Source organism: Staurois parvus, unplaced genomic scaffold (genome assembly GCF_062004578.1).
Source record: "Staurois parvus isolate SC_StPar_1 unplaced genomic scaffold, SC_StPar_1.0 ptg000129l, whole genome shotgun sequence".
Lineage (NCBI taxonomy): Eukaryota > Metazoa > Chordata > Amphibia > Anura > Ranidae > Staurois > Staurois parvus.
In genome coordinates this window covers 4,692,977-4,719,647 of record NW_028317925.1, presented here as the reverse complement: position 1 = coordinate 4,719,647, position 26,671 = coordinate 4,692,977, and the positions used below count along the sequence as shown (strand labels likewise).

Genomic DNA, 26,671 nt, shown 5'->3' with positions numbered 1-26,671 from the left:
GTTTGACTTTAAAAAGCAAGGTGATGTCAGGAGATCATAGACTCCAGGCTCACAGTTCACTTAAGGTCCCTAGAAGAGTTTAGGTAAATTCTGAGGTATAACACTTTTACACTCCATATATACCAACTCAAAAGCCCTAGGCATCACAGAGCTATAGCAAGTAATATATGCCAAATATTCAATTCCATAAGGATTACAAATAAACAATATAGAAAGTGCTCACACACAGAATTTTGTAGCAGCAAGCTGTTCCTGAACTGCCTGGAAAATGTACTACAATGCAGAATGTCTAGACATGGCTTTATTATGAGGCTGTACTGTGAAACTACAGCATTTAGATCATCAAAATAGACATTAACCGGGTTTTTCCAAACACAGGTAAAAAAAAAAATTTGGCTTGAAGATGGCAGATAATGATTTATTGAACCCTGTGCCGAAAAGAAATATGTAGTCAGCCATTGCTTAAAATGCAAGCTGTCAGGCACTTATGCTGATCCAATGGCTTTAATGGTTTCTGTGTCACCAACTAGGACCATTAACGCAGATTACTGGTTCTAACTTCACTGGCTGGGTTCTTTTAATGGCTCAGTGACTTTGTCCTGAAGGTAAAGAATAAGCATGGTAGCCCAAGTACTTCTCAGCACAGCTTTCCTTTATGATCTTCATCTTGTTCAATCAGGGAATGCCTTGTAGTCACTGAAAACTTGGAATGATAAGAAAGAACAAGCCAAAAGAATGCAAGTTTGATGGTAGATTATGAGGTGTGATTGAGAATAGCGAGTACAGTACGTGAAGCCAAAGCGTTTAGGGAGAGCAGGCACTCCCTTCTTCAGGGCTGCTGCTGCATGCTATTAAATAATAATGATTCCCACACCAATCATACATTTGCCCAGTTTCAGAAGAAAAACTAGCAGTAACAGCTGAGGTTCCAGGGGCAGTATTGAAAAAAATATAAGGTGCTCTGTGAGTGGCACAGGATCCAGAAGACCATGGTAATCACGGTACTAGTGCTGTATTGAGTGTCAGGTTCCCCAGCATTTCTTCAGGTATGAGATATCAAAAGGCCCTATTTGAGTAAAGGACCATCTGTGAAAGCAGTAGGCCCACACCATGCAAGATTTGACAATTTACTTGGCTATGGTTTACCTGAACATCCATCTGGGTTCATGTGCTTAATTGTTGCAAAATTGAAATTTTTTTTAACCATTAAACTGTAAAATATCTAAAACCAAGCCTTTCAATTCTGGATAGTACAGGGAAAAAAAACATGTTAGTTTCTTTTTGCCACCTCGGTTTCATTAGGGAGGTGTCCCTTCACTTTCTGTTCAGTAAACTCAACAGGAAGACCGTTGTAGGGAAAAAAAACAAACAAAAAAAAAAAAAAGTCCTCACTGGAAAATTTCCTCTCTTCAAAATATTTCCCCTCTATCAGAAAAATTTCCCCTCTATCAGAAAAAGTTCCCCTCTATCAGAAAAAGTTCCCCTCTATCAGAAAAAGTTCCCCTCTATCAGAAAAAGTTCCCCTCTATCAGAAAAAGTTCCCCTCTATCAGAAAAAGTTCCCCTCTATCAGAAAAAGTTCCCCTCTATCAGAAAAAGTTCCCCTCTATCAGAAAAAGTTCCCCTCTATCAGAAAAAGTTCCCCTCTATCAGAAAAAGTTCCCCTCTATCAGAAAAAGTTCCCCTCTATCAGAAAAAGTTCCCCTCTATCAGAAAAAGTTCCCCTCTATCAGAAAAAGTTCCCCTCCATCAGAAAAAGTTCCCCTCTATCAGAAAAAGTTCCCCTCTATCAGAAAAAGTTCCCCTCTATCAGAAAAATTTCCCCTCTATCAAAATATTGGATTTACTGTCACTTCCATTCTAGGTGACATTGGTGATCAAGACAATTAAAAGAGACCTGATAGTGGTTCTAACCCCTCACCACTCTATCCAAGTCTAAAGAAAAAAAGTTTTGCCTTTAGCTTATACTTTAAAATTCACTATGCAAATAACCTAATGCCAAAAGCAACAGGTCAACAGCTTACATTTGGGTATACGGCGCTACAGAACAAGAGATTTCTACAATACAAAATGATTAGCAAGTTTCCTCCTGGTTGTTCTTATAAAGCCAGATTTTGTTCAGCATGCTGACCTTGTGATACACCCAATTTGTGCCAAAGTACAGAACTGTAGTAATATGGTCCAAACTGAAATGACTAAGCGTTAGTCTAACAAGGTAATTATTTGCAATGTGCACTTTGCCTCACCCTCCAAAACGGTAGCAGCTAGTACATGCAGTCTCAAAGGCTAAACATGTTTAAAGCAGAGCAGCACCTCTTCTGGGATCAGGTGTAATTTTAATAATGGCTGCTCCAGTACATGCTGTTCATTGCTTGTAGCACTCAAATTATTTTGATTAAAGTGCAAAGCTGTTCTAGGGGAAAACAGTAATCATATCAGATTTCAACTGTAACTGTACTGCTGCAAAAATATGCAGCAATAAAAACCATTCATGGCATATTCTCGCTTCCTAGAATATTTAACATTTGTTGGCCATTTCATAAGGGGGGTTATACTTTGAAATTGGAGCTTAGCAGTACAGATGTTTAAACAAACATGGCTTTCAGAAATACTATACAGGAATGATAACTGTATATAGAAAGGTATAACCAATCAAAGCCATCATTGGTGTATTAATATAGCTCAGCTGATCATGCTGCCCTTGTATCAGCCAGATTAGAGAGACCAAATGGATATGGCCTGCTTTTAGGGTATCCATAGACAGAGGACTCCCCAAGAATGAAGGGCAGAGAGATCTGGTCATGGAACATACCAGTATCTGCTGCTATGTGTGTCTTGTGACATTACCATGGAGCAGAAGGGGAGTATCAGCTCTGACATTGTGCTGTTAGAGATTTCGGTGGTAGCTTAGGGGTCACAGATTGGAAAGGGGTAAAGAGGTGACACGAAGGTTGGGGGCTCTGAGCCTTTGCCCCAAGCTACGTCAGGCATCATAGCTTTATGTATGTAATTTATTGTAGAACTGTGCTGCATTGCTATGTAATGTATTCTTGTACTGAGTCACAGTACAGGGTGGATTGTCCCCACGGTATTTGTTTTTTTTTTTTCATAGATGTTCTATATAAAGTACATTTTGCAACAGAAAAAAAAGTAGTCGTTTACTTCCGAACCAATTTTCAATAAGAATCGGAAAAGGTCAGCCTCATCCAGATTTCAGGGCTCCAGCTCCACAAAACAGTGCCTAATAATGAGCAATAATTTTTTCACAAAAATATTGAAGGCAGTGTGGAGATCTCTTCTTAGGTGTGCTTGTGACAATTTACTTACTTTTATTAAATGCTGTATTTTAAACAAGCGCTAACGTCTACAAACAAGAAGCACCAAGGTGATCATTAATGATACCAATATATAGTACCCTTAGGTCTTGTTCTCAAAACTGGCTCCAATTTTAATTAAAGTGGCAGTGAACTCTTTTCTGCAACTTTTACCAACAGGTAAAGCCTATAATAAAGCTTACCTTTAGGTAAAAGGAGTATCTCCTAAATGTGAACAGTTTAAGTGATATTCCAGTGAGAAGCGCATATGATCTGAAGAGAAGGCATACTTACGCCGGCCCTTCAGAGCTTGGTGCCTCAGCCGTGACTCCTATGAGCATGTGCGAGCGTGACGTCATTGTGGCTTGGTCATTCCCATGACCAGAGCTCAAAAACCTAGAAGGAAGACCGGGTGAAGATGGAAGCCCTGTCAGCAGTGACAGCACGGTATTGGAGAGCTTTGTTTCAAGGTAAGTCTGTCATAATGTGCTAGTGTGCGATGCATAATAGCACATTATGATTTTACCTTGCAGGGAGAACTTCTTTTTATTGCAGGAAGTTTACTACCACTTTAACCACTAGCCTACAGGGCCCTTATACCCCCTTCCTGCCCAGGCCAATTTCCAGCTTTCAGCGCTGTTGCACTTTGAATGACAATTGCACGGTCATGCAACACTGTACCCATATGAAATTTTTATCATTTTTTTGTGACAGAGCTTTATTTTGGTGGTGTTTAATCACCTCTGGGTTTTTTATTTTTTCTTAAACAAACAAAAACCACAAAAAAATTTAGAAAAAAGACCAAAACGTTTTAGTTTTTATTTTAAAATTTTGTAAATAAGTGATTTTTCTCCATCACTGATGTGCGCTAATGAGGCTGCACTGATGAGTACTGATAGGCTGCACTGATGGACACTGATAGGGGGCACTGATGAGGAGGCACTGAAAGGCAGCACTCATATGGCACTGACTGGTATTGTTAGGCTGCACTGATAGGCAGCACTGACGGGCACTGATAGGCAGCACTGATGCACACTGATAGGCAGCACTGACTGGCACTGATGGGTGGCACTGAAAGGCTGTTTAGATGGGCACTGATATGTAGCATTGATGTGGCACTGAAATGTGGCACTAATGGGCACTGACAGGTGGCATGGATGAGCACTGAGAGCTGGCACTGATGGACACTGACAGGTGGCACTGCTGGGGCTACACAGATCATCAGGGCACACTGATCATCAGTGCCCTGATGATCTGTGTACATGTCCCCTCCAAGGAACGCCGATTACAGCTTGTGAGGAGAGAAATGCCGATAACCTGCATTTCCCTGTTAACATGTGATCAGCTGTGATTGGACACAGCTGATCACATGACCGAGCCGATATCTTTGGCTCTTTCCGTGGATCGGTGATCCGCTGTGTCCGAGGGACACAGCACACCGCCGATCGCCACGCTGCGCACTCCGGGAGCCGCGCATGCGTGGTTAGAATGGGAGAACGTCATATGACGTCCTCCCAGAACGAGAGAACCGCCTTGCGTCCGTCATATTACTATACAGCGGGCGGGAGGCAGTTAACATGTCAAAATAGTCTGTGTGTCACATCTGGTGGCAGTGTCCACTTACAATTAGATTTTAGATTCGTATGCTTAACTTGGTAAATTCAGTGACAGGAGTAAATATACGCAGATCCCCGGAGACTGTGCTCTTTCATAAATTCCTTGATAATGTTCCCAAGAAATCCCATAAGGTGATTTCTTACATGGTTCTGGCAGCGAGAATCACCATAGCTAGACATTGGAAGCAATAGGCTATTCCACTTGATTATGTTAACAAGAAACTAAACTGGATTATGGTCAATGACAAGCTCGCCTGTATCCTGCAAAATGCTTTGAAGAAATTTGATAGCGTATGGAACCCGTGGATTCAATACATTTCTGTGCCTTAATGTTTCCTATCTTGACCCTACTCTTTTCCTTTCCCCTGTTCTGTATTGTTTTTTATATATTGACAAGGCGAAAAACACCTGCTCACGTTTTGGTTGTACCAAGCGTTTTGCCTTAAGCCATCAGTTGTTCATGGTACAATTTGCTGTGCCTAGTGCCTTATGTTTGTATGTATGATGGTACACTATTTGCTTGTACTACCTGTTATAAAAATTACTTAAAGTGGAGTTCCTCTCAACCTATCAAAAAATAAAAGTCAGCAGCTACAAAAACTGTAAGCTGCTGACTTTTAAAAAAACAGCCACTTACCTGTCCCTTGGTCCCGTGGTGTGTACCCCGCAGCTCGTTTCACCGGCTGTCCCAGGAGGCGGGCATCTTCAGTGTGGGCACCCGGCTGTGATAGCTTGCGGCTGTACAGCCGGGTACCTACTGTGCATGCGCGAGTAGCACTGCACTTCGTGAATGGGCCTGTAGTCTTCTGGGACCTGTCATGTGTCCCAAAACACTACAGGGAGGGAGAGAGGGAGGACACCTTCCGCTTCCAATGTCCTAGACAATCAGACCAGAAGTGGGAACCTGTCAAATTCGGGTACCCGCTCACCAAAGGTGCCAATCCTTAATGGGGAGCAGTCCTTAAAGCAGAACTTCCCCTTTTGGGTGGAGCTCCGCTTTAATAAAAACCATTGCAAACTAACATGCCAAATTAATAAAATAAAAAAAAAAGATAAAATTGACTTGCTAAAAGACATCTTTACTCCCAAACTGCATCAGGATATAGCAGAATCGAACGGTCTACTGTGGATAGCACAGACAGAAAACTGCTAAAAAACTTTTTGCTGTCTGTGTTGTGACTATGGCATGCAGCATCATGCAATACAAGGCCAAAATATTACATTTTATCATCCCAATTGCTAGTAGAACTAGACTATTACACTCACATTTTCTCACAATACCTCAACTTCGTAACTTGCGTTGCCATTGTCCCAATGCTAATATCAGAGCATGTGTTACAGCCATAAAATGCTGCAGTCCATTACTATTCCATGTTAATGTATACATAAAGAACACCAGGTCATTAGCTGGAAAACCGTGCCATCTATCAATTACTTAGCTGTAAAGCCCAGCATTGTGTGCTCATTGCTGACTGGAAATGGGAACTCTCTGAGGTAAATGCTGCTGTGAAAGAGCCATTCAGTGATCTCTCCCCTATGAAATGAAGCTGGCAGTAAGTACTACGGAAAGAAAAACCAGCAAAAGGAACCGAAAATCTTATTCTGACAGTAATGCAGAAATGTTCGCTGCCATCACAGATGTGAGGAGACAAACACAAACCTTAATAATAATACAGGCTTATTACGGAGGAACGCCTGAAGCAAAGCTATAGAACCATACATCATGCAACACTGATAACTGCATCACTGAAAGAAAATGCCATGTAATTCATAGCATACAATCTGGGGGTAGTTTTCAGGTGTGTTTAACACACAAAAGTAAACATTATTTAAAGGATAAGTTCACCTTTGGAACATGTTACATGTTCCACCCGTTTTTTGGATGGAACATGTAACCTATTCCTATAGCCGTGCCTGCCTCCCCCCCTCCGACAGATAGTACAGGGAAACCTCTCCCTGTACTATCTGTCAGATTTAAAAATAGCATGGCTGTGCGGGGCTCCGCCAACACGGCTGCATCACTCATTCACAGATTTTTCTGTGAATGAGTGCCTACAAGTCCCAGAAGCCTTAGCGGCTGTGGACTTGTAGTTTTCAATGAACTACCACGGAGCTGCCATGGTAGTTCACTGAAGTTTCCTGTCAGTATATCTGCTAGGAAATGGCACCTGGGAGCACTACATATCCTCACAGTAATCACCATGTGTTGGATACTATATCTTTTTAGTATATCTGCTTGATTGTACATTGCTGTACGGCAAGCAGATATTCTGACATCTGCAGGAGACCTGCATGGAATCAGCGATCTACTGTTCGCTGGTGCAATGCTTTCCAGGCTCCTGTAGACAAAAATAATAAATGCATTTTTTTACCTGCAAAAAAATGTGCATTTATTATTTTTGTCCAAAAGGTAAACTTGTGACAGAGCCTCTTTAAAGGAGAAGTTCACCTTTTGGAAAAAAATAATAAATGCACATTTTTTTACCTGCAAACAAAAAGAAGTGTGTTTATTATTTTTGTCCAAAAGGTGAACTTATCCCTTAAAGAGGCTCGGTCACAAAAATCAGAACTGGAAAAAAACAACAAAAAACTGTCCTTCTTAATAAGATGGCAAATGCTGCTGCCTGTTCTGCTGAACTCTGCTGTAATTATAAGTGAGCGATCAATATTGTGGTCCCCTTTCTGTGCTCTATAGCTTCACCTGTCAAACCCTGTCACAACAGGACATAGTGAATTCCAGAAGAGTTTAGTAGGGTGGATCTCCTGGTCCCCCACTGTGTTCTCTGTGATTCTTCCCACCACTCGCTACATCACCACAGGACACAGCAGTAGCACAGGGACTTTCACGAGTGTTGATTGCCAGGTCCCTGATGCACTCTGCAGTTCCTTCAATACATCCCTGAAACTACAGGACATAGCTTGGCAAGAGGAACCACTGAACACAGCAGAAGACCAGAATGTATGGTTATCTCTGAATTATCATAGTGGAGTGCAATGTCGCAGGCAGCAAGATAGGCAAGGATTTACTATGTTTTATATAGAAAACATTTGCTCAGTTATATTTTAGCAACAAAGTCACTTAAAGCCTACCATTTCTCATACTATGCCATGGTATCTAATGCCTTGTACTAGGACGTAAAGAAATGCCCTTGGGTTTACAAAATACTGGATATAGGGCTGTATTTGCTGCAAGGCAAACAAGGCATTTGCTTAAGGCGGCATTTTTCAGGGGGGCAGCGCAGCCCTCTGACAGAAGTGACACAGTGGCAGACGGTGGTTGGGGAGAAGTGGAGGCAGAGGAACAGCAGGAGCTGGGATCCACTAGAGGCTGCTGCAGTGGAGGCAGAGGAACGATAGGCGAAGGGGAGGGGAGGGAGGTGTTTGTGTTGCCTAGGGCAGCACAAAAACAAAATACACCACTGATTGTATATAGAACCTACATCTAGAAGGCATACATGCGTTCTTGGTTTTCAAAATGCTTGCCCAAAAACATGCAGACTTCCACAATTCATAAATGGGAAATGTATTTCCATTGTACTCAAGCCTGACCACAGGCTCAATGCACTATGATAGATGTGTTTTTATAATGACACTATTCTAATCTTATTGTAATTATCATACAAAACTGTTCAATTCACAGAAAAACATCCCTTAGGCTTGCAGTAATTTTTTCTGTATGGAACTGGTATTTAATAGTTGAAAGCTTAATTTTCTAATCTTCCTCACATTTTTACCACCACCTCATATGTCCCCCCCCCCCCCCCTCCCCCTCCTGTGTTTTTCAGTAGACACCTACTGAAACTCACAGCTTTCACCAGCCTGAAGCTAGTGTTATATTAGGAAGAGATAACGTGATGTAATCTTTATGAATCGACATCCACTTTGATTTTATCATAACAGTCATTATAATAACACTGCCAGCAGCTGTGGCAAAACACCACTACATACAGAGCTGGCTAAAGCGGCCCTTCCATGGAAATGGATGAACTGCTAAGCCCTTATACCACCTGAGAAAAACAAAAAGGTATATAAAACAGTCATTAAGCAAACCATTATATTTTTTGGAGAATGTTTATGTACTGTTTTTTGTTTGTTTTAATACAGGTGGTGTGTGCGCTCATCGTTCCCAACTGTCCTTGAGTCGGAGGGACTGTTTCTCCTTTGAGACCAAATTCCTTTGCCCTTTATATCCCTCATTTTGTCTGATGTATACAGTGAAGGAAATAAGTATTTGATCCCTTGCTGATTTTGAATGTTCGCTCACTCACAAAGAAATGATCAGTCTAAAAATCGAATGGTAGGTGTATTGTAAGACAGAGATAGAATAGCAACAAAAAATGCAAAAGAAATGCATGTCTGACAAATCACATGCACTGATTTGCATGTTCATGAGGGAAATAAGTATTTGATCCCCTTCACAAAACATGACTTCGTACTTGGTGGCAAATCCCTTGTTGGCAATCACAGAGGTCAGACGTTTCCTGTAGTTGTCCACCAGGTTTGCACACATCTCAGGAGGGATTTTGGCCCACTCCTCTTGGCCGATCCTCTCCAAGTCTTTAAGGTTTTGTGGCTGACGTTTGGCAACTCAAACTTTCAGCTCCCTCCACAGATTTTCAATCGGATTAAGGTCTGGAGACTGGATAGGCCACTCCAGGACCTTAATGTGCTTCTTTTTCAGTCACTCCTTTGTTGCCTTGGCCGTGCGTTTTGGGTCATTGTCATGCTGGAACACCCATCCACAACCCATTTTCAATGCCCTGGCTGAGGGAAGAAGGTTCTCACCCAAGATTTGATGGTACATTGCCTCGTCCATCGTCCCTTTGATGCGGTGCAGTTGTACTGTCCCCTTAGCAGAAAAACACCCCAAAAGCAGAATGTTTCCACCACCATGTTTGACAGTTGGGATGGTGTTCTTGGGGCCATAGGCAGCATTCCTTCTCCTCCAAACACAGCGAGTTGAGTTGATGCCAAAGAGCTCAATTTTGGTCTCATCTGACCACAAAACTTTCAACCAGTCCTCCTCTGTATCATTCAGATGTTCAGTGGCAAACTTCAGATGGGCCTGGACATGTGCTTTCTTGAGCAGAGGGACCTTGCGGGCACTGCAGGATTGCAATCCTTGTTGGCGTAGTGTGTTACCAGTTGCCTTGCTGACTGTGGTCCCAGCTGCCTGGAGATCCTTGACAAGATCCTCACGTGTAGTTCTGGGATGATTCCTCACTGTTCTCATGATCACCGACACTCCACGACGTGAGATCTTGCATGGTGCACCAGACCTAGAGAGACTGACAGTTGTTTTGTGTTTCTTCCATTTGCGAATGATTGCACCAACTGTTGTTACCTTCTCACCAAGCTGCTTGGAAATAGTTTGGTAGCCCAGACCAGCCTTATGTAGGTCTACAATCTTGTCCCTGACATCCTTGGACAGCTCTTTGGTCTTTGCCATGGTGGAGAGCTTGGAATCTGATTGTTTGATTGCTCCTGTGGACAGGTGCCTTTTATACAGGTAACAAAATGAGATTAGCAGCATTCCCTTTAAGAGACTGCTCTTCTAATATCAGCGTATTATCTGCATGAAAGACACCTGGTAGCCAGAAATCCTGCTGAATGATAGGGGATCAAATACTTATTCCCTCAAGAACATGTAAATCAGTGCATAATTTGTTAGACATGCATTTCTTTTGAATTTTTGTTCCTATTCTGTTTCTCAGTGTTACAAAACAACTACCATTCGATTTTTAGACTGATCATTTCTTTGTGAGTGGCAAACATTCAAAATCAGCAAGGGATCAAATACTTATTTCCTTCACTGTACATCTCTATACAAAATGTACTATTTTATTAAGTGTTATGCGGCACTAAAAACTTTTTATCAAACCTCTATATTACTGAATTTATTTCAAAAAGCCAGTATAAAAGGAAAAAAAGAGAGGTAAAAAAAGCAACCAGAGCTATGGCAAGGCCATGTCCTTTGCCTACACACAGTGTACTAAAAGAGGTCCCTCTTTATTGCAGAAAGTTGGGAGGTATGTGGGTGTAATCTATGCCAACCTCCCATGTTCGTGACTGGTCCACTTTTGTGCTTTGTCCATACAGGGCAAAGAAGCACATTTAATGCCCCCTTGCTCTTTTTCACCAGTACAATCTCATGTTTTCTTCATTCTATCAACTCCATTCTGCCACCACAAAGAAGAATTACCCAGCACTTTCAGATATGGAGAAACATTGTTCCCCGTCCACTACTGTGACCGCAAAGAAGTTGGTGATTGGCCCAGGTATGTCACATGGCAAGCTGGCTATGGCAAATATTACCATACATTTGGCTTCCTTTCCTCACACCCACTTTTTGAATGAGAGCCAAGGGAGCAAAATAAAGGTGCTGCTGGGTAGGGGGGAATCTACGTGAAATGCATTGAATTTTAAAACACGAGATTGCTTTAGTAGACAATACCTACATAAAAACCAATATAAAGAAAATAACAGCTTAAATAGAAAAAACAAACTTTGTTAAGTCTAAAGACTCCCATCTACATGCCCTCACTCCAATGTTACACAAATATTTTTTTTATAAAAACTTGATATAGTCTTCACAGGATTATTTATCATCCATTCCACTCACTCCATCAAATACAATCATTTGCACAAAAGCCTTAGAATATTTAGATGTTACTACAATCATAGATGGAAATTTAAAGTGGTATTAAACTGAAAACTAAAAATGTAATGTATTGCAGCTCATCAATCATTCGATGTGGTGGCTGCATTATTTTTGGTCAGTAACAAACCTCCTGTATTATAGTGCCAACACTCTGAAAGAAGGAGCAACAGAGACATATATGGACAACAGCATTGATGGAGCGAATTCACACCAGCTCCGGCGGGATCACCGCAGTTCCAATGAGCCTCAATAAGAAAACAAATGCAGCCAACACATCCAAGAATTGTTAGACTACCAAACTAATACATTTTTGCTTTTGGGTTTAACACCGCTTTAAGATACCCATATGACATTTTCAAATACCGCTCCTACAGGAAATATCCTCATCAATAAAGTACATTAGGTAACAGAAGTTAATATGCTTATTCATTTAGTTGCATCACCTACACAAGACTGTAAAAATGTTACAGCTCATTTAAAGTGGGCCTACTACATAAACAGTATGTTCATTTTTAAAACTAATAATTAAGTGAGCTTTAAAATGTGTGTATAAGCTTACATGTATCTGTAGGCCATTATGTGAATCAACCTAGCCTTTCATGGGAGCCTACTGGTCTATACTGGCAGTACTAATAAAAGGGGAAGTTTGTTTAAAAAAAAAAAAAAAAAAAATCTATATCCACCTGTAAGCTGAAGCATTGGTCTGATGCTGCAGCTGTCCCACATCCCCTCATGACCGCTAATCACTCAAAGTAGTAAGCATTGACTGTGTCGCCACTCTCTGCTATGCTCCTCCAGCACTTGCTGGAGCAGCTGGCTACTGGCATGCGGAGAGCAGAGCCTGCTGTTAATCGGGCAGCTGGTCGAATCCCAAGAATGTGGTCATGATCATTCCATGTGGCTTTGCCACATCAGCGGATAGCGGGCCACAGCCCACTATAAAGCTGAATCTAAGTCATAGCAGAGCAAAAGTAAGGGCACCCCTGTGACCTAGAAGAGAAGTATGGCCAAAAAAGCTATAGCCAATACTGCTTTCTTAATGTAGTGTTAATGCTCCTGAAATACAGTCAGACCAGCACACAGCATATTATCAGTGGGTCTGAAAGCACTAAAAAGGTAGAGGGTCCTGGTCCTGCAGGGTAAATCACCATAACATGGCAAAAACGCAGAAGGACAGAGATTGACAGAGTGGATTCAACACTTGACTTGAACTAACCTCCATATTGTCAAGAAATCTTTACCCATAAAAAGGTACTGTGTGTCTGGCTCTGCAATTCTGTTTAAAACTTTCATAGGACAAAAGTAGAAAGAGGAATAGTATTAGCCATCTCATTACTAGACAGTAATAATTCATAATTAATAATTATACCGAATTGGAACACTAAACATCATTAGGGTTGGAGATGATCATTTAAACAGCCTGTGATTACAGCATGTAGCACAAATAAAAAGAACAGTACCTTAGGCATCCGGATGTGTTCTTAAAGACTGTAGTCCATTCCGCATCACGGGGCTTGGAGTCCTCATTGGGTTCATTCTCCCAGCCAGAGTGAGGAATGATCACCTCATTAGTTAATGTTTGAAGGCCATGGTTGATGATAACCATCTTCAAGGGTTCATACGAGGACAGATTCCACAGAGTACCTTTAGAAAGAAACAAAGTTCTAAGTGGCAGATGTACAAGTCAATTAACTATGCTTAAATGCAATGAGGCAGGCCTAAAGATATTCCAGCAACACACTGGGTCATCAGATGGACAGAATTAATTGGCCTGTTGCAATGCAATTGTTCGGATCTGTGCTAAACCTTGATGGAGACAAATGGCGTATACGTTCAGGAACAATGAACAAATGCCACGTTCATTGGATTTACTTTGTTATAGCAAATCTATATACAGAGTTGAAAAATTGCAACATGCCATTTGTTTTTGGTTTGTTTTTTTGTTTTTTTTTTAGATATTTCAAAAAAGAGAAGCCTATAGAAAATGGACAAAATCTTTAAGATTACAGGACAAAATTATCTTCGGTTGCTACATTGTCTGCATCTCTGATATCTCTAGCAGTAGTTGATAATCCTAGTGAAGGAAAGTGAAAAAGGAGATTAAGAAGAAGACATTTGCTGCATATCATATGATACCAGTAAATCAATAGTACATTTGCTTAATCTGCCATTGATCACAAAAATTGATTGATTAGGGATGGCCAGCACTCAGTGAACAATTTTTAGTGGTATAACTTCCTGTCTACTTTCAATTTGTGAAACACTGAACTGTAATCTAATTCTACAACAGCTGTTGTACAGAAATCATATGTGCAATAAAATAAATGCATTGTGCACAGCACACATTTGCAGTGACTGAAAACCAGGATTTCTCTAATAAATTAGGTGGCTAGCAGGACATGATCATTACAGAACAAATGTGGCCACTACACAGGATATGTCATCCCAGCACAGAATTATACCATTAGACCAGATTTGGTGATATAGGTCTTACTGACAAATACAGAATAAGACAGTACCGCCAGCAAGACTCTATATAATACTTATTCTACCAGATTTGTGAGATTGAAGTCATATTGGGCTGGCATGAAAAAATAGTTGCTCAAAGAAATGATTTGTAGCTGGTGGAATAAAAATTATTTGAAAAGGAATTGCTGGAGGTGTTGTCAATCTGTACTTTTACCGGCAATTGTTTGCCATTACAAATGGTATGATCAGCTAAAAATAAATAATCAAGAGACCCTGCCACTGTGCACATTCAAGGAAGGTATACTTGGCATACCCAAATTCACATGCTTCCTCACCACCTCCCCACTGGAGACGTCCAAACTAGGGAGGCTGTGGTGTTAGATGGTGTTCACATATAACCAAAAAAGTAACATGACTGCCAGTTCCTTTGTGACATGGGGAAGGTCACACTTAAAGGGCTGTGTCTGCTGATGTTCAGCCATAGGACTATAAATTCAGAACGCCTAAAGAATTTTGGACTGGCAGCTTATTCTCGTATTTATGTGAATAACTGGTTTACATAATCCGCCTTCCCAGTCTACCAAGAAACTGGTCTAAAGTAACAAGATCTGAAGACAGTCTCATGACTTTTCTTGTCAACTCCATGTCCAGCTTCATTTTGCTTCTGGAACTACGCAGATGTGACAGATTGTACAATAAAATCGAAAAAGTAGTGTGGTCATTGACCTAGGCACAGAGTATACAGATGAACATAGAGGTTGGTGAGGAGTGCTGTGTATAAATTAGAAAGGACAAAGTGATTAAAAATTGTATCTTTAGCCATTTTTTTAAAAAAAGTTTTGGATAGAGTAGAGAGATTAGAAATTCTGTCCGGTTTTACTGCTGTTGGAGACTTCATTGGAGAGATAGATTCCTGTATGTTAAAAAGCTTGTCCACAGGACAGGAGTGGAACACTCTCTAACAGCATCAGAGACAGATTAACTAGCAATTCTCTCGACAATTATCTGGCATAGAAGTCACGGAAAATGTTTACCTGATGGGGACAGCAACCACGGAGCTACCAATGCACCCGCAGTGTCTGTACAAGGGTCCTCAACCCTTGCTATAAACCTGTCCATAGTTTGGACTAAAGCGCAACTCATTGCCCAGTTCAGAAAAGAGAACGCCATCACTGCACACTCTAGGTCATGATGCACTCTCTAACCTAGTGTACTGTTATGTATACTGCATTTCACGTTTACGAATATTGTTTGTTTATTGATGACTTACTAATTCACCCTCCTGATTCTAGCTGGAGTATAACATTTTATTTTTTGTCAATTTAACATAGATTAGAACAGTCTGCTAGACAGAATAATTACTATCAGCTGCTTGTTCATTTACGTTCAATTTGCCATTTATTCCAATCCATATCAATTGATTAAGAACATTTACCACTAAATGGGTGTGTATCTATTTACTGGTAATACCCCACAGCCAGGTTAAAGGTATTTTACGCTTGTGTAATTATCTGTGCTTAAAGTGATTTTTCGTCAACCAGGTGTGTCAGAGGAACTGAAGTTGTTTTTGAAGTTAAGGAACAGAAAAGAGAACCCAAAGTTACTAAGCATCTCCTTTAGGGATAGCGCTACCATACCTTTGACACAACACTTGCTATGAGCAACAGCCATCTGCCATGGTGACTGCAGACCACAACTAGCTGACGCACATGGTTCTGCTGGCCTGTAAGAGGGAACCACTACAGGCAGGGCTTTCAAGTGTGTACAAAAGCCCACAGTCTGCTGGGCACAGACCAAGGACTATACCAGTTACTATTACCTGGCCTGTCACCCAGCCACTGACTTGCTTGACGTAAACTAAAAAGGAGCCTATTTTTATGTTCTAGCTCCTAAAAGCTAGAATAATAATGGTGCTGTTCCAGTGTGTGTGTGTGTGTGTGTGTACATACATATACACACACACATACATACAGCGAGAGAGAGAGAAAAGGGGGGGGGGGGTCAGAAGAGGTTTGGTCCTGCTACCTCTTGGGTGGTCTTGTTTTTCAGTTACACTTTGCATCCTACTCCAGCAGGTGGAAGTTATGCCCAGTAAAGGATTATCTAAAGCAGAGTTGCATCCTCCAGCTAATAACAGAAGAAAAACCTTTTTTTTTTTTTTTTTTTGTTAGGCTAAATAAGGGAACCTTCATTACTTCCTATCTGGCAAAAGCTAGAGCATTCGATCCAAAAAAAAAAAAAAAAAAAAAGTGTTTTGGGTATAGACATTACAAAATGTTGTAAGTGCTAATTGTTAGAAGTGTTCATGAGGACACAAAACGTGTTCTGGCCTTCAGGTTAACTTTCTGCCAAGCTATTAGGCTAGGCAGGGATTTCACTACAATAGCAGCATTCCGAGGAGTACTGCACTGGATGGCAGCTCTTAAGAGGAAAAGTCATGTTTATTTATTTATTTTTTTTAAGTGCCTGGGAGGGCTCCTTGCCATCTTCACTCAGACTCCTGGGCCCTCCCTAAGAAATTATAGACTGGCGTTTTCACATCAGCTTAAAAAAGTAAGCCAGGGGTGTCAAACTCTTGCCAGATTTCTGAATGTGCTAGGAGACTGCCATTCAAACACTTTAGCCTAGTAGAAGCCTGCCAGCAAATGATACAACCAGTCAGGCTTCAGACATTTCAAGCATGAGAGGGAAGACCACAAAGAAAGAAAATTGGTTTCCCTATAGCAGTAAACTTAAGAAATACAAAACAAAACAAAAAATCTTCCAAATTCCAGATCTAATAAAAAGATAAACTGAATATTCTTTTTAGACCCTGACTAAAGCCATCCATACACCAAAATTTGTCCGGTCCAGCAGGGAGGGACGAATTTCAATCCATGTATAGGCAGGAAGGTTGTACAGAAGGTGATCTACTGATTGATTTCTGTACAACTGCCCTGTCGGATTTTTCCCCACGATCAGAAGACCATAGCTCTGTGGGCAGGAATTAACCTGCTGGTTGAACGAAAGAAAAAAAAAAAAAAAAAAAAAAAAAGATTTCTGTTTGGGCTGCTTAAGGGACCACATTATGCTGAGCCATTTACACTAGATAGATAATTTTGTGAGTGTAGAGCCTCTGTGCTAAAGTCAGCCCTTACATTGTGTTTTCTTTAAAAGAGCAGTCACAGCCTATTTCAATCCACGTATATGCACTGTGGTTGTACAGAAGTTGATCCAGTCGGATTTTTTCCCCCTTGATCAACACTGCATTCAGTGTATTCTGACAGCAGGGAAGTCTCCACACCATCAAAATACAATGATACTGTGGGGAGGATTTTCTCATCAACCTTGAATGTGTGGCTGTAGGATTCGGGTCAGTTTTATTCCTTCAACCCTTTGGCTGATGCATCTATGGGCTGCCTAAGCTATGCAGAGAGAACACTGCTGTCACACAGAGTGCAAGGGATTTTTCTGGCATCCTGCTGGCAGGGGACAGGCTTTTCTACTCAGGATGTGGCTGCTTCCCAACGCAAACAAATTGTAAGACTTTGCATACCTTTTGATTTAGCAGATTGTGTTTGTGCAGATTTAGACTGAATCATTTGGGTTTTAAAATTAGTTACCATGCCATCCAAAACAATGACAACTTTAGCTGGTGAAAGGGCTCATCCACACAGGCGCATACCTCTCTACCGTATAAACAAACTGGCGTCATTTTCTGTCCTGGGTTAAATGGTCTTCAGGACAAAAAGTGATAGAATATCTTTTAAAAAAATGTTTTAAATGTTTGGCTAGATATACACTTTAAGGCCTCATACACACTGGGCGTTTTCAAAGCTATTTCTAGAGGTGTGTTGCATTTTTTTTTTCTGTCTCCAGACACCCCAATGTTAGCCTGTGTGTTCATGTACACATAGGCATCTACAGGTGCTTAGAGCCAGAACACCCCCACTGCCAGCACGTTCAGGAGCATGAATATTCTGGCCAATGACAAACGCCCATGCGCTTGATGCACCTAACCGTGATTTTGAAGCCGATTTTCTCCTGCCAGGAGAAGGGTGTTTAGAAAAGCAAATGCTCAGTGTGCATGAAGCCTTAAAGGACAGCTTTAACTTTGAATGCAAATACGGTAATCTAAAGGACCCAGAGGGGACACCTTTTGGGAAAAAAGGCTGTGCAGCTTTGAGCAAGACAGCACAGTGAAAATCATTGAAATGGTTTAGAGATGTATTGGGCCAAGTAAGCTGCATTCAGCATGGGAGACATGCCTTTCAGGAAAAGGTACAGTCGTCCTTTAGGTTTCTTTACAGTTATTGCAGGTTGGAAATGCAAATTAATAAATTTACTGGCATTACCCCAATCCTGACACATTTAAAAAGCTGGGTGCATGCGGACGGTGTGTACAGCTGTCCTAACAGAAGCTGGTCTAAGGACCAACTTTTGTCATAGGGACATGTCGGAAAACAACCAACAGATCAGCGCTCTCTCAAAACACAAAGGCACAGTGGGAGAAATCGCTGTACTAACATTGCTTAGTTAGTACAACAATCTCTTTTTTTTTTCCTTTAGCCCGCTCGGTTGAAGGAAAAAAAAAAAAAAAAAAAAAAACCTTAACGTATAACTAAAGGCAAATTTTTTTTTCGTTTTGGATGGTGTGGAGAGGGATTAGAATGCCTGCCAGTTCTTGTTGCTGTCTGTGCCCCGGTTAGTGAGATTTACCCCATTTGTCTTCTTTACCCTTGTCATTGAAAGTGAAAGAAAAAGAAAATCCCAAATTTTGGGTTGTCCAGAAAAAAGTAAGAGGGGAAATCTTCCAATACTTTTGATGGCTCTGGGGTCCCCAAGAAATTACCTTACTTTGCAGGGCTTTCCTCCCACTTCCTTTTTTGCTATGGGACAGGACGTGAAGGTAAATCTTCACAATCAGGCACAGAAGGCAAAAAAAAAACCAAAAAAACTGACAGGGGTTATAATCCTTTCTTGCTCTATCCAAAATAAACATTTTCTTTTGCCTATAGTTCTACAGTACTTTAATGTGTGTACCAGGCATTGGTCATCCCAAAATGGATACTTTAGGGCTTGGCAGTATTTCAGTGACTGATCTTTTGCACTTGAGTCCCTGAGCCTGCAAACCTGCTAAAGACAATACATTCAGATTTTCCCCTGTTCAATTATATATTTTATAAAATGGAGAATGCAGCAGGATAATCTGGAAACAAAGATGGGAACAAACAGCCACAGCTCCCAGGTGGACAGGGGTCAGGAAATACTGCAGAAAGATCTTGTCGTCAGAGTGAGCTAGACATAAAAAAAGCCAAGGGTTGAGTTGACCCATCAGGCTTACTTCAATGATAAAATATTTTAAGTAATTTTATATATATATAAAATTATATTTTTATATTTTATATATATATTTTTTTAATTAAACGAGAACAGACGTTTAATTCACACACACACACTAAAATATACATGTCACCATTACAGAACCTCACCTGTTATGAGCTCCCTGACTTCCATGTCATTTGTCTTCCTCAGAAGCCGAATCAATGCAGGAATACCATCACAATTCTTTATGGCAACTTTGTTCTCATTATCTTTTCCAAAAGAGATGTTACGGAGGGCTCCACAGGCTTTACGATGTACTTCAGGCTTAGGGTGGTCTAATAATCCCACAAGGATAGGAATGCCTTTGAGTTGTCTCACTTCCTTCTTTATTTTATCATTCTCATAACACAAGTGCTGTAGATAGGCAGCTGCATTGGACTTGACAGGGTCAATGGGATGATTGAGCATGGCAATGACTTCAGGCAAGTCAGGATCTCTCCATCGGGGATCTTTGCGAATGCTGTCGATGGAAGGTGAACGCTTTCCTAGGCGGTCTATGCTGGCCAGACTTCCCCTCTCTGGTTGAGCCAGTGGTGCGGCATAGCCACTGTGGAGATAAGGGATTCTCTCTTCAATCAGTTCTGACTCCAGAGGATCATCATAGGCTCTATGTGCAGAGAACACATATATGTATTTATACACTTCTATGCAGTTTTTGTTAAGAAAAGGAACTCTTACCAGTTACTATCAACAAGGAAACATTTATCTGTTTAAACCCATAGAGCAGCTAGAGATGCTGAGAAAAATGTGGGAAAGAAAAGCGATTCTTATAATGCCTTCCATTATGTTAAATACATTATGTAAACATGGACTGTTTAACATAACATTCGCTAAATATTACTTTAAGTGCACTTAATGAACAGCATCAAATTAGACATTTAGCAAGAACGTATGCTGTAGTACATTACTTCATTATTACCCACTTTCTCTTGCATTGTATATGTAGCAAAATGCATAGTTAGACTCCTATGGAAAGGGGTCTTTGACTTACCTTGATACAAAGAGGGTGTACTTATTCAGCAAGACAAAATGAAAAGCACGTCAAAGCAATCAAGAGGAATTTTTCTGGTCTGACTATGGGTTAGGGCATCTTGTATGCCAACACTGATCTAAGCACTCCTATACTGAATATGTCAGACAGAGATAAGTGGTTGCTTCCCCTGCCATTTGCACACTTGGGAAACAAGAAAATACAGCAGACAATCTAATAACTGGAAACCTAAGACTGTTCAAAGACTAAAGCAATGTACACAGAGGCATCGTTTGCGCTGTCTGGGTCAAAAGAATGTCAGGCAACACAGCATAGACATGGTATGCATACAGCTGCCTGGCTTCAAGGAAAACCTGAAGAAAAGTAACAAAAAAAAAGGTTCCATGACATACTTTCTTAGATGATCTACGCTATCTATGCTTTTCAACCAGCATGGCAGTTAAAGTAGCACTGAGCCTCCTGGTATGTGAGGGTGCCAAGGCACTCCTGTTTCTACACCCTCACAGCTGTGTCTGCACTGCGAGATCTAAGGCACTGCCGCTGACTGCTAGTCTCAGGAGATATGGAGTGACATTCAGTGAGGTCAACACTAAGCTGCTCATTGTGCTCCTTGCTAAAGGTTCTCACATTAGGAAGCAAAGCCCTGCCTCTATCAAGATGGCCACTTATACACAGAGTGGTGCAGAACAAGGCATTGTAAAGCTTGCCATACATAGTTCAGCAGGGACCAGCCGAGATTCGATGCACGCATGGGCAGGTTGATTGATTCCTGTGGTTGCAGGAAAGAAAATTGTATTATCTATGGCCTACCATAGTCAGTAAAAGGGAAAAAAGGCACAGCTCTAGAGTTTAGCCACTCTTTAAATCTGTAGAGAACTATAGTTTAAGGGTATTCTAAACTGCTTTACAAAAAAGTTAATGAAAAAGGTCAGAATACACCTGTGTGTACCTTTAATTCCGTGTCTATTAGACTTCAAACCAAAATCAACTACGATATATTTGAAGTATCACTTGTGCTCCTAAGAAGCCTATGCCCCATTTATCATGGTATAGCTAGTAACTAGTGTCACATTTAACTGGACTTTCTTTGTACAGCTGAGGACATTACTCATGTCCCCCATCACAGGAGGCTTCAGGGCAATCTCTAACACACTGTAAATGGCCAGGCAATCTCCAACACACTGCGCGTATGCAGTGGCGCATTATAAGAGGACTGGCTACAAGAGCCTAGAAGTGACAAACCAGTCCCTCCAATGACACAGGGAGAAGATGGCAGTGTGGGTCCTGTTGTATGGTAGTGAGTGGCAGGTAACAGCAGACAATGCTGGATTCACTGGGCATGCGAGAATGTTTTCTGAAGACTACCCAGCTGTCAAGGTAAGAGGGAAAGAAAATAAAACATTTAAGGGCTCCCCTATAAACCGAAGATAAGCAAAAATTGTTTAGATACAAGAGGCATTTGTAATCTTACTTGAATATTGGTGTGTGTTAATTTTCCAGATCTGTGCTGAAATCCAATCTAAAAACATCACCTCTGTGCAAGAGCTTTTTGTTATCAGGACCAGTAACTGCTGCTATCTCTCCTTGTGCAGGGGGACTAGTCTTGTATCCACACCCTCCTGTAGTTTTCTGCAGACAGCCTGAAGTGATTTGACCTGCTAGATCCTTGTCATTGTGCTCTCTGCACAGAATATGTGCAGCACAGCAACAATGTAACTGCAAATGTTAGCAAAGTAACAACTGGGTTTGAAAAGACATTTGGTACACACAAAGTGGATTTATATCCCGTGTGGCTTTTGAGAAATCTATATAGAAAGTTTGTGTTTTAATCTCATTTCTAGAGACAGACTATATTTGGCTGAAATCTACTGATCATATTAGAGAAAACTATACATCGATGTTGTACTTCAAACTAATCATATGAGCCCCATTTATCATAAGGTGTCAGAAAAGCCTTGACATCACACACTGCTATATGACAACTCACAAGGTAGATGACTTATAGGGTCTATCATGTCACAGCCATTACCCAACCCTAAGCAGCTGGCATCTGAAGTGAAAAAAAAAAACAAAAAACCCACACTCAACAAAATGTATATTTTTAAAAAATACTGCACGTTAAATGCAAATATATATATACACACACACACACACACACACACACACACACATATATATACATACACACTTTCTATATTTCCAAAAGTATTAGGATGCCTGCCTTTAAAAACGCACATAAACTGTAATGGCATCCCAGTCTTAGTCCGTAGGGTTCAATATTTAGTTGGCCCACCCTTTGGAGCTAAAACCGCTTCCACTCTTCTGGGAAAGCTGTCCACAAGGTTTAGGAGTGTGTCTATGGGAATGTGAGACCATTCCTCCAGAAGTGCATTTGTGAGGTCAGGCACTGATGTCGGACGAGAAGGCCTGGATCTCAGTCTCCTCTCTATAATTCATCCCAATTGAGTTGAGGCCAGGACTCTGTGCAGACCAGTCAAGTTCCTCCGCCCCAAAATCACTCATCCACATCTTTTTGGACCTTGCTTTGTACACTGGTGTGCAGTCATGTTGGAATAGGAAGGGACCATCCTCAAACTCTTCCCACAAAGTTGGGAGCATGAAATTGTGCAAAATGTCTTGGTATGCTGACACCTTAAGAGTTCCCTTCACTGGAACTAAGGGGCCAAGCCCTTCCCCTGAAAAACAACCCCACACAATAATCCCCCCTCCACCAAACTTTACACTTGGCACAATGCAGTCAGGCAAGTACCGTTCTTTTGGCAACCGTCAAACCCAGTCACGTCCATCGGATTGCCAGACGGGGAAGTGTGATTCTTCACTCCAGAGAACACGTCTCTACTACTCTAGAGTCCAGTGGTGGCGTGCTTTACACCACTGCATCTGACGCTTTGCATTGCACTTGGTGATGTAAGGCTTGGATGTAGCTACTCGGCCATGAAAACCCATTCCATGAAGCTCTCTACAAACTGTTGTTGTTCTGATCTGAAGGCCACATGAAGTTTGGAGTATTTAGCTATTGACTCTGCAGACAGTTGGCGACTTCTGCACACTGTGCACTTCAGCATGTACTGACCCCGCTCTGGCATTTTATGTGGCCTACCACTTTGTGGCTAAGTTGCTGTTCCCAGTTGCTTCCACTTTATTATAATACCACTAACAGTTGACTGTGGAATATTTAGTAGCAAGGAAATTTCATGGATGGACTTATTATAATCTATCACGGTTCCACGCTTGAATTCACTGAGCTGAGAGCGACCCATTCTTTCACAAATGTTTGAAGAAGCAGTCTGCATGCCTAGGTGCTTGATTTTATACACCTGTGGCCACGGACACCTGAATCCAATGATCTGGAGGGGTGTCACAATACTTTTGGAAATATAGTGTATGTGTATATATATTTTTTTTATGTTTTATTGCAATTGATGATATACAGCAGGTGTATGAGTATACTGTATATGATTTTAAGTACTAGGAAGGAAGGAATGATTTATTTGCATTTTATGCAGCGTACTTTGTCATTTCTAAAACGTGTATTTATAAACATGTAAAAGTTAACTCCATTTATCTTTCAGAGAAACAAATGTGTAACAGGCATGTCTCACATCAGCTACATGTCCATCATGCCTAAATCTCTAGGCCACATATCCAACATAACACAGCCATGTTTTGGTCAACCGCTCCTGTCTGGGAGTGACGGAGTTGAAGCGTGGCAAAGCCTCTCTCTCACATCACTGAGCACGAAGAAAAGAAGCTGCTGTTATCAGCTGAATATAAAGGGAGGTTGTAAAGCTGGGACCAACTTATCAGAAAAACTCAAACTGACAGTACCAGTGCTTTAGCCAGAAGCTCAACCCTTTAAAGTAGGAGGTATTTGTCCTCCAGGCATGAAAAACATCTGATCTGTATTACAAGAAAAAAAAAAAAAAAAAACACCCACCACAAGACTTAATCATTCTAAATTGATTATACTTAAACTTTTATGTCTACACTTTACTCATTTTCTGTACATTTTTTTCAGTCTCCAAATAGCTTAGAATATTTTAATTTTTTTTAAAGATTTTCCCTTCAGTGTATGATCTGCGATTTTAGCACATAGAACCTGTTTTTGTATGGTTCTTATGAAAAATACTGTATATCCTCAAAAATGGAAGGATGTCTAATGTAATACTGAAGACAATAGATGACCGTTCATAATACTTCAAAGAAGGATTGGTCAAAACACAGCACCATCCAAAAACTAACATTTGCAAGTATCTCAGAAAATGTTATGCATCATTCATTCACTTAAAATCTCTATTGTGACTTTTTTCTAAAGACTACATGGTGAATGTACAATTGTTAGTTCCCTACCTTAGGAAAATTGAGGGCTGGCAGCGATCAGGGTTGCCAACTTACCCCTATTCGCAAAGAAGTTCTTTATACACTTTAGAATCATGTTGTTCCATAGTATTGTGCAACCAAGGCAAGAATCAAGCTTGTGGATATTTATTTGCATTAACTTTTATTTTAAACCAGGGGTCTCCAAACTTTCTAATCAAAGGGCCAGTTTATTGTCCATTAGACTTTAGTAGAGCCAGACTGTGGCCAGAGGGACTAACAATGTCTCAGGCTTGGTAGTCAGGGAGAGTACAAAAAAATGACAGTGCCAATGGTCAGTAGGAGTGCCCCATCATTTGGTGTCAGTGGGAGGAATATTGCCCCATCATTGGTATTCAGTGGGAGGAATAGTGCCCCATCATTGGTGTCAGTGGGAGGAATAGTGCCCCATCATTGGTGTCAGTGGGAGAAATAGTGCCCATCAGGGGCGGACTGCCCATTTGGAAACTCGTGCACTGCCTGAGGGCCCGGGGTCAGTAGGGGGACCCATGAGATGCCCCTGGTACCTTTTTCATAGGCTTTTTTGAGTTTGGCCAAGGACACAGGGGCCCCATGATCCCCTATTGCCCGGGGGCCCCATGAGTTTTCAGTCCGCCCCTGGTGCCCATCATTAGTGTCAGTGGGAGGAATAGTGCCCCATCATTGGTGTCAATGGGAGAAATCATACCCCATCACTGGTGTCAGTGGGAGGAATCATGCCCCATCACTGGTGTCTGTGGAATAGTGCCCCATCATTGGTGTCAGTGGGAGGAATAGTGCCTATTGTTGGTGTCAGTTGGTAGATTTATGCCCCACTGCTGCAGTCAGTGGCAGGAAAGGCAACTCATCATTTGTGTCAGTGGGAGTAATACGGCCTTGGAGCAGTGGGAGGAATAGAGCCCCAAGGGCCAGATAAAGCAGGCAGAGGGCCGATTCTGGGCCACAGTTTAGAGACCATGGATTTAACCTACCCAATGCCATAATTGTTCTTTTCCTTGCAATAGGAAGATCTATCTGCTTGGTAACTCAGCAAATATTAAGCTGTGGTAGGATCTACTCTGGAAAAACCCAGTCTAGACTACTCTATGGATTTATCTAGTAGTAGGTTAAAACTGGCAAAAAAAAATTATTTCATAATTAGTAATTAGGTTTGACTCAATCAGTATACTATGTTATGGATAATTCATTTTTTAAATCCGTCCCCACATCTGGAATTAAGACCCATAGATTGAAGCTGAGCATTTCTCTTCCAAGATAAAGGGATGGACACTGACCTATCCCTGCTATACTATAGAAACCAAAACAGATGTTATAACTATTCCTGTATGCTAAAAGATGCTCTAGCAAAATCCAACTTTCTGACATTGATTCTGATTTTTTATGCCATTTGCGCTACTTGCCTAGTTATCAGACAACGCAGAGACATGCTAAAAGGAGGGGGTGGGGGATGTAGTATGGAGAATACTCCAATATGAAAGTCAGCATTATGCACTTGGTGCCTGTCACACAGATGTGCTTTTGAGGTGTTCCCATTGACTTGCAATGGAAGGTGCTTTTTTAGTGCACCTTTGTAAAAAACTGCACCAAAGATGCAGGATTCAGGACATTTTAAAGTGCAGAGCATCTACAGTGTGAACAGTTACATAGGATTTAATTGGGAACAGTGCTCATGCGCTTTTGTCGCCCTGGAAAAGTGATATCAAAAGTGTACCAATGTGAAAGGGGCCTTAAGTGCTTGTAAAGTTAATACACAAGTCTCAAAACAATCAAAAACCCAAATGCTTTTTTCCTTTTCCCCTCATAAGAGAAGCTTTTCATAAAAATAGCAGCTTCGCATACTGGTTGGCTTTTCTTATGTGAAAGTTAATCTTTAAAATAAT

General features: G+C 41.1%; 1 protein-coding gene across 5 annotated transcripts in view; it reads right to left on the bottom strand.

The window, feature by feature from the left end:
- ARVCF (ARVCF delta catenin family member) overlaps nucleotides 1–26,671 on the bottom strand; it is a 963,921-nt gene that overhangs the window by 100,801 nt on the left and 836,449 nt on the right. For all 5 annotated transcript variants that reach the window (XM_089672465.1, XM_089672464.1, XM_089672467.1 and 2 more), the window contains 2 exons: nucleotides 19,531–20,030; nucleotides 13,051–13,234 (listed from right to left, as the gene is read on the bottom strand). In XM_089672465.1, the coding sequence (XP_089528591.1) occupies nucleotides 13,051–13,234; nucleotides 19,531–20,030 (684 nt within the window). The remainder of the gene's footprint in view (nucleotides 1–13,050; nucleotides 13,235–19,530; nucleotides 20,031–26,671) is intronic.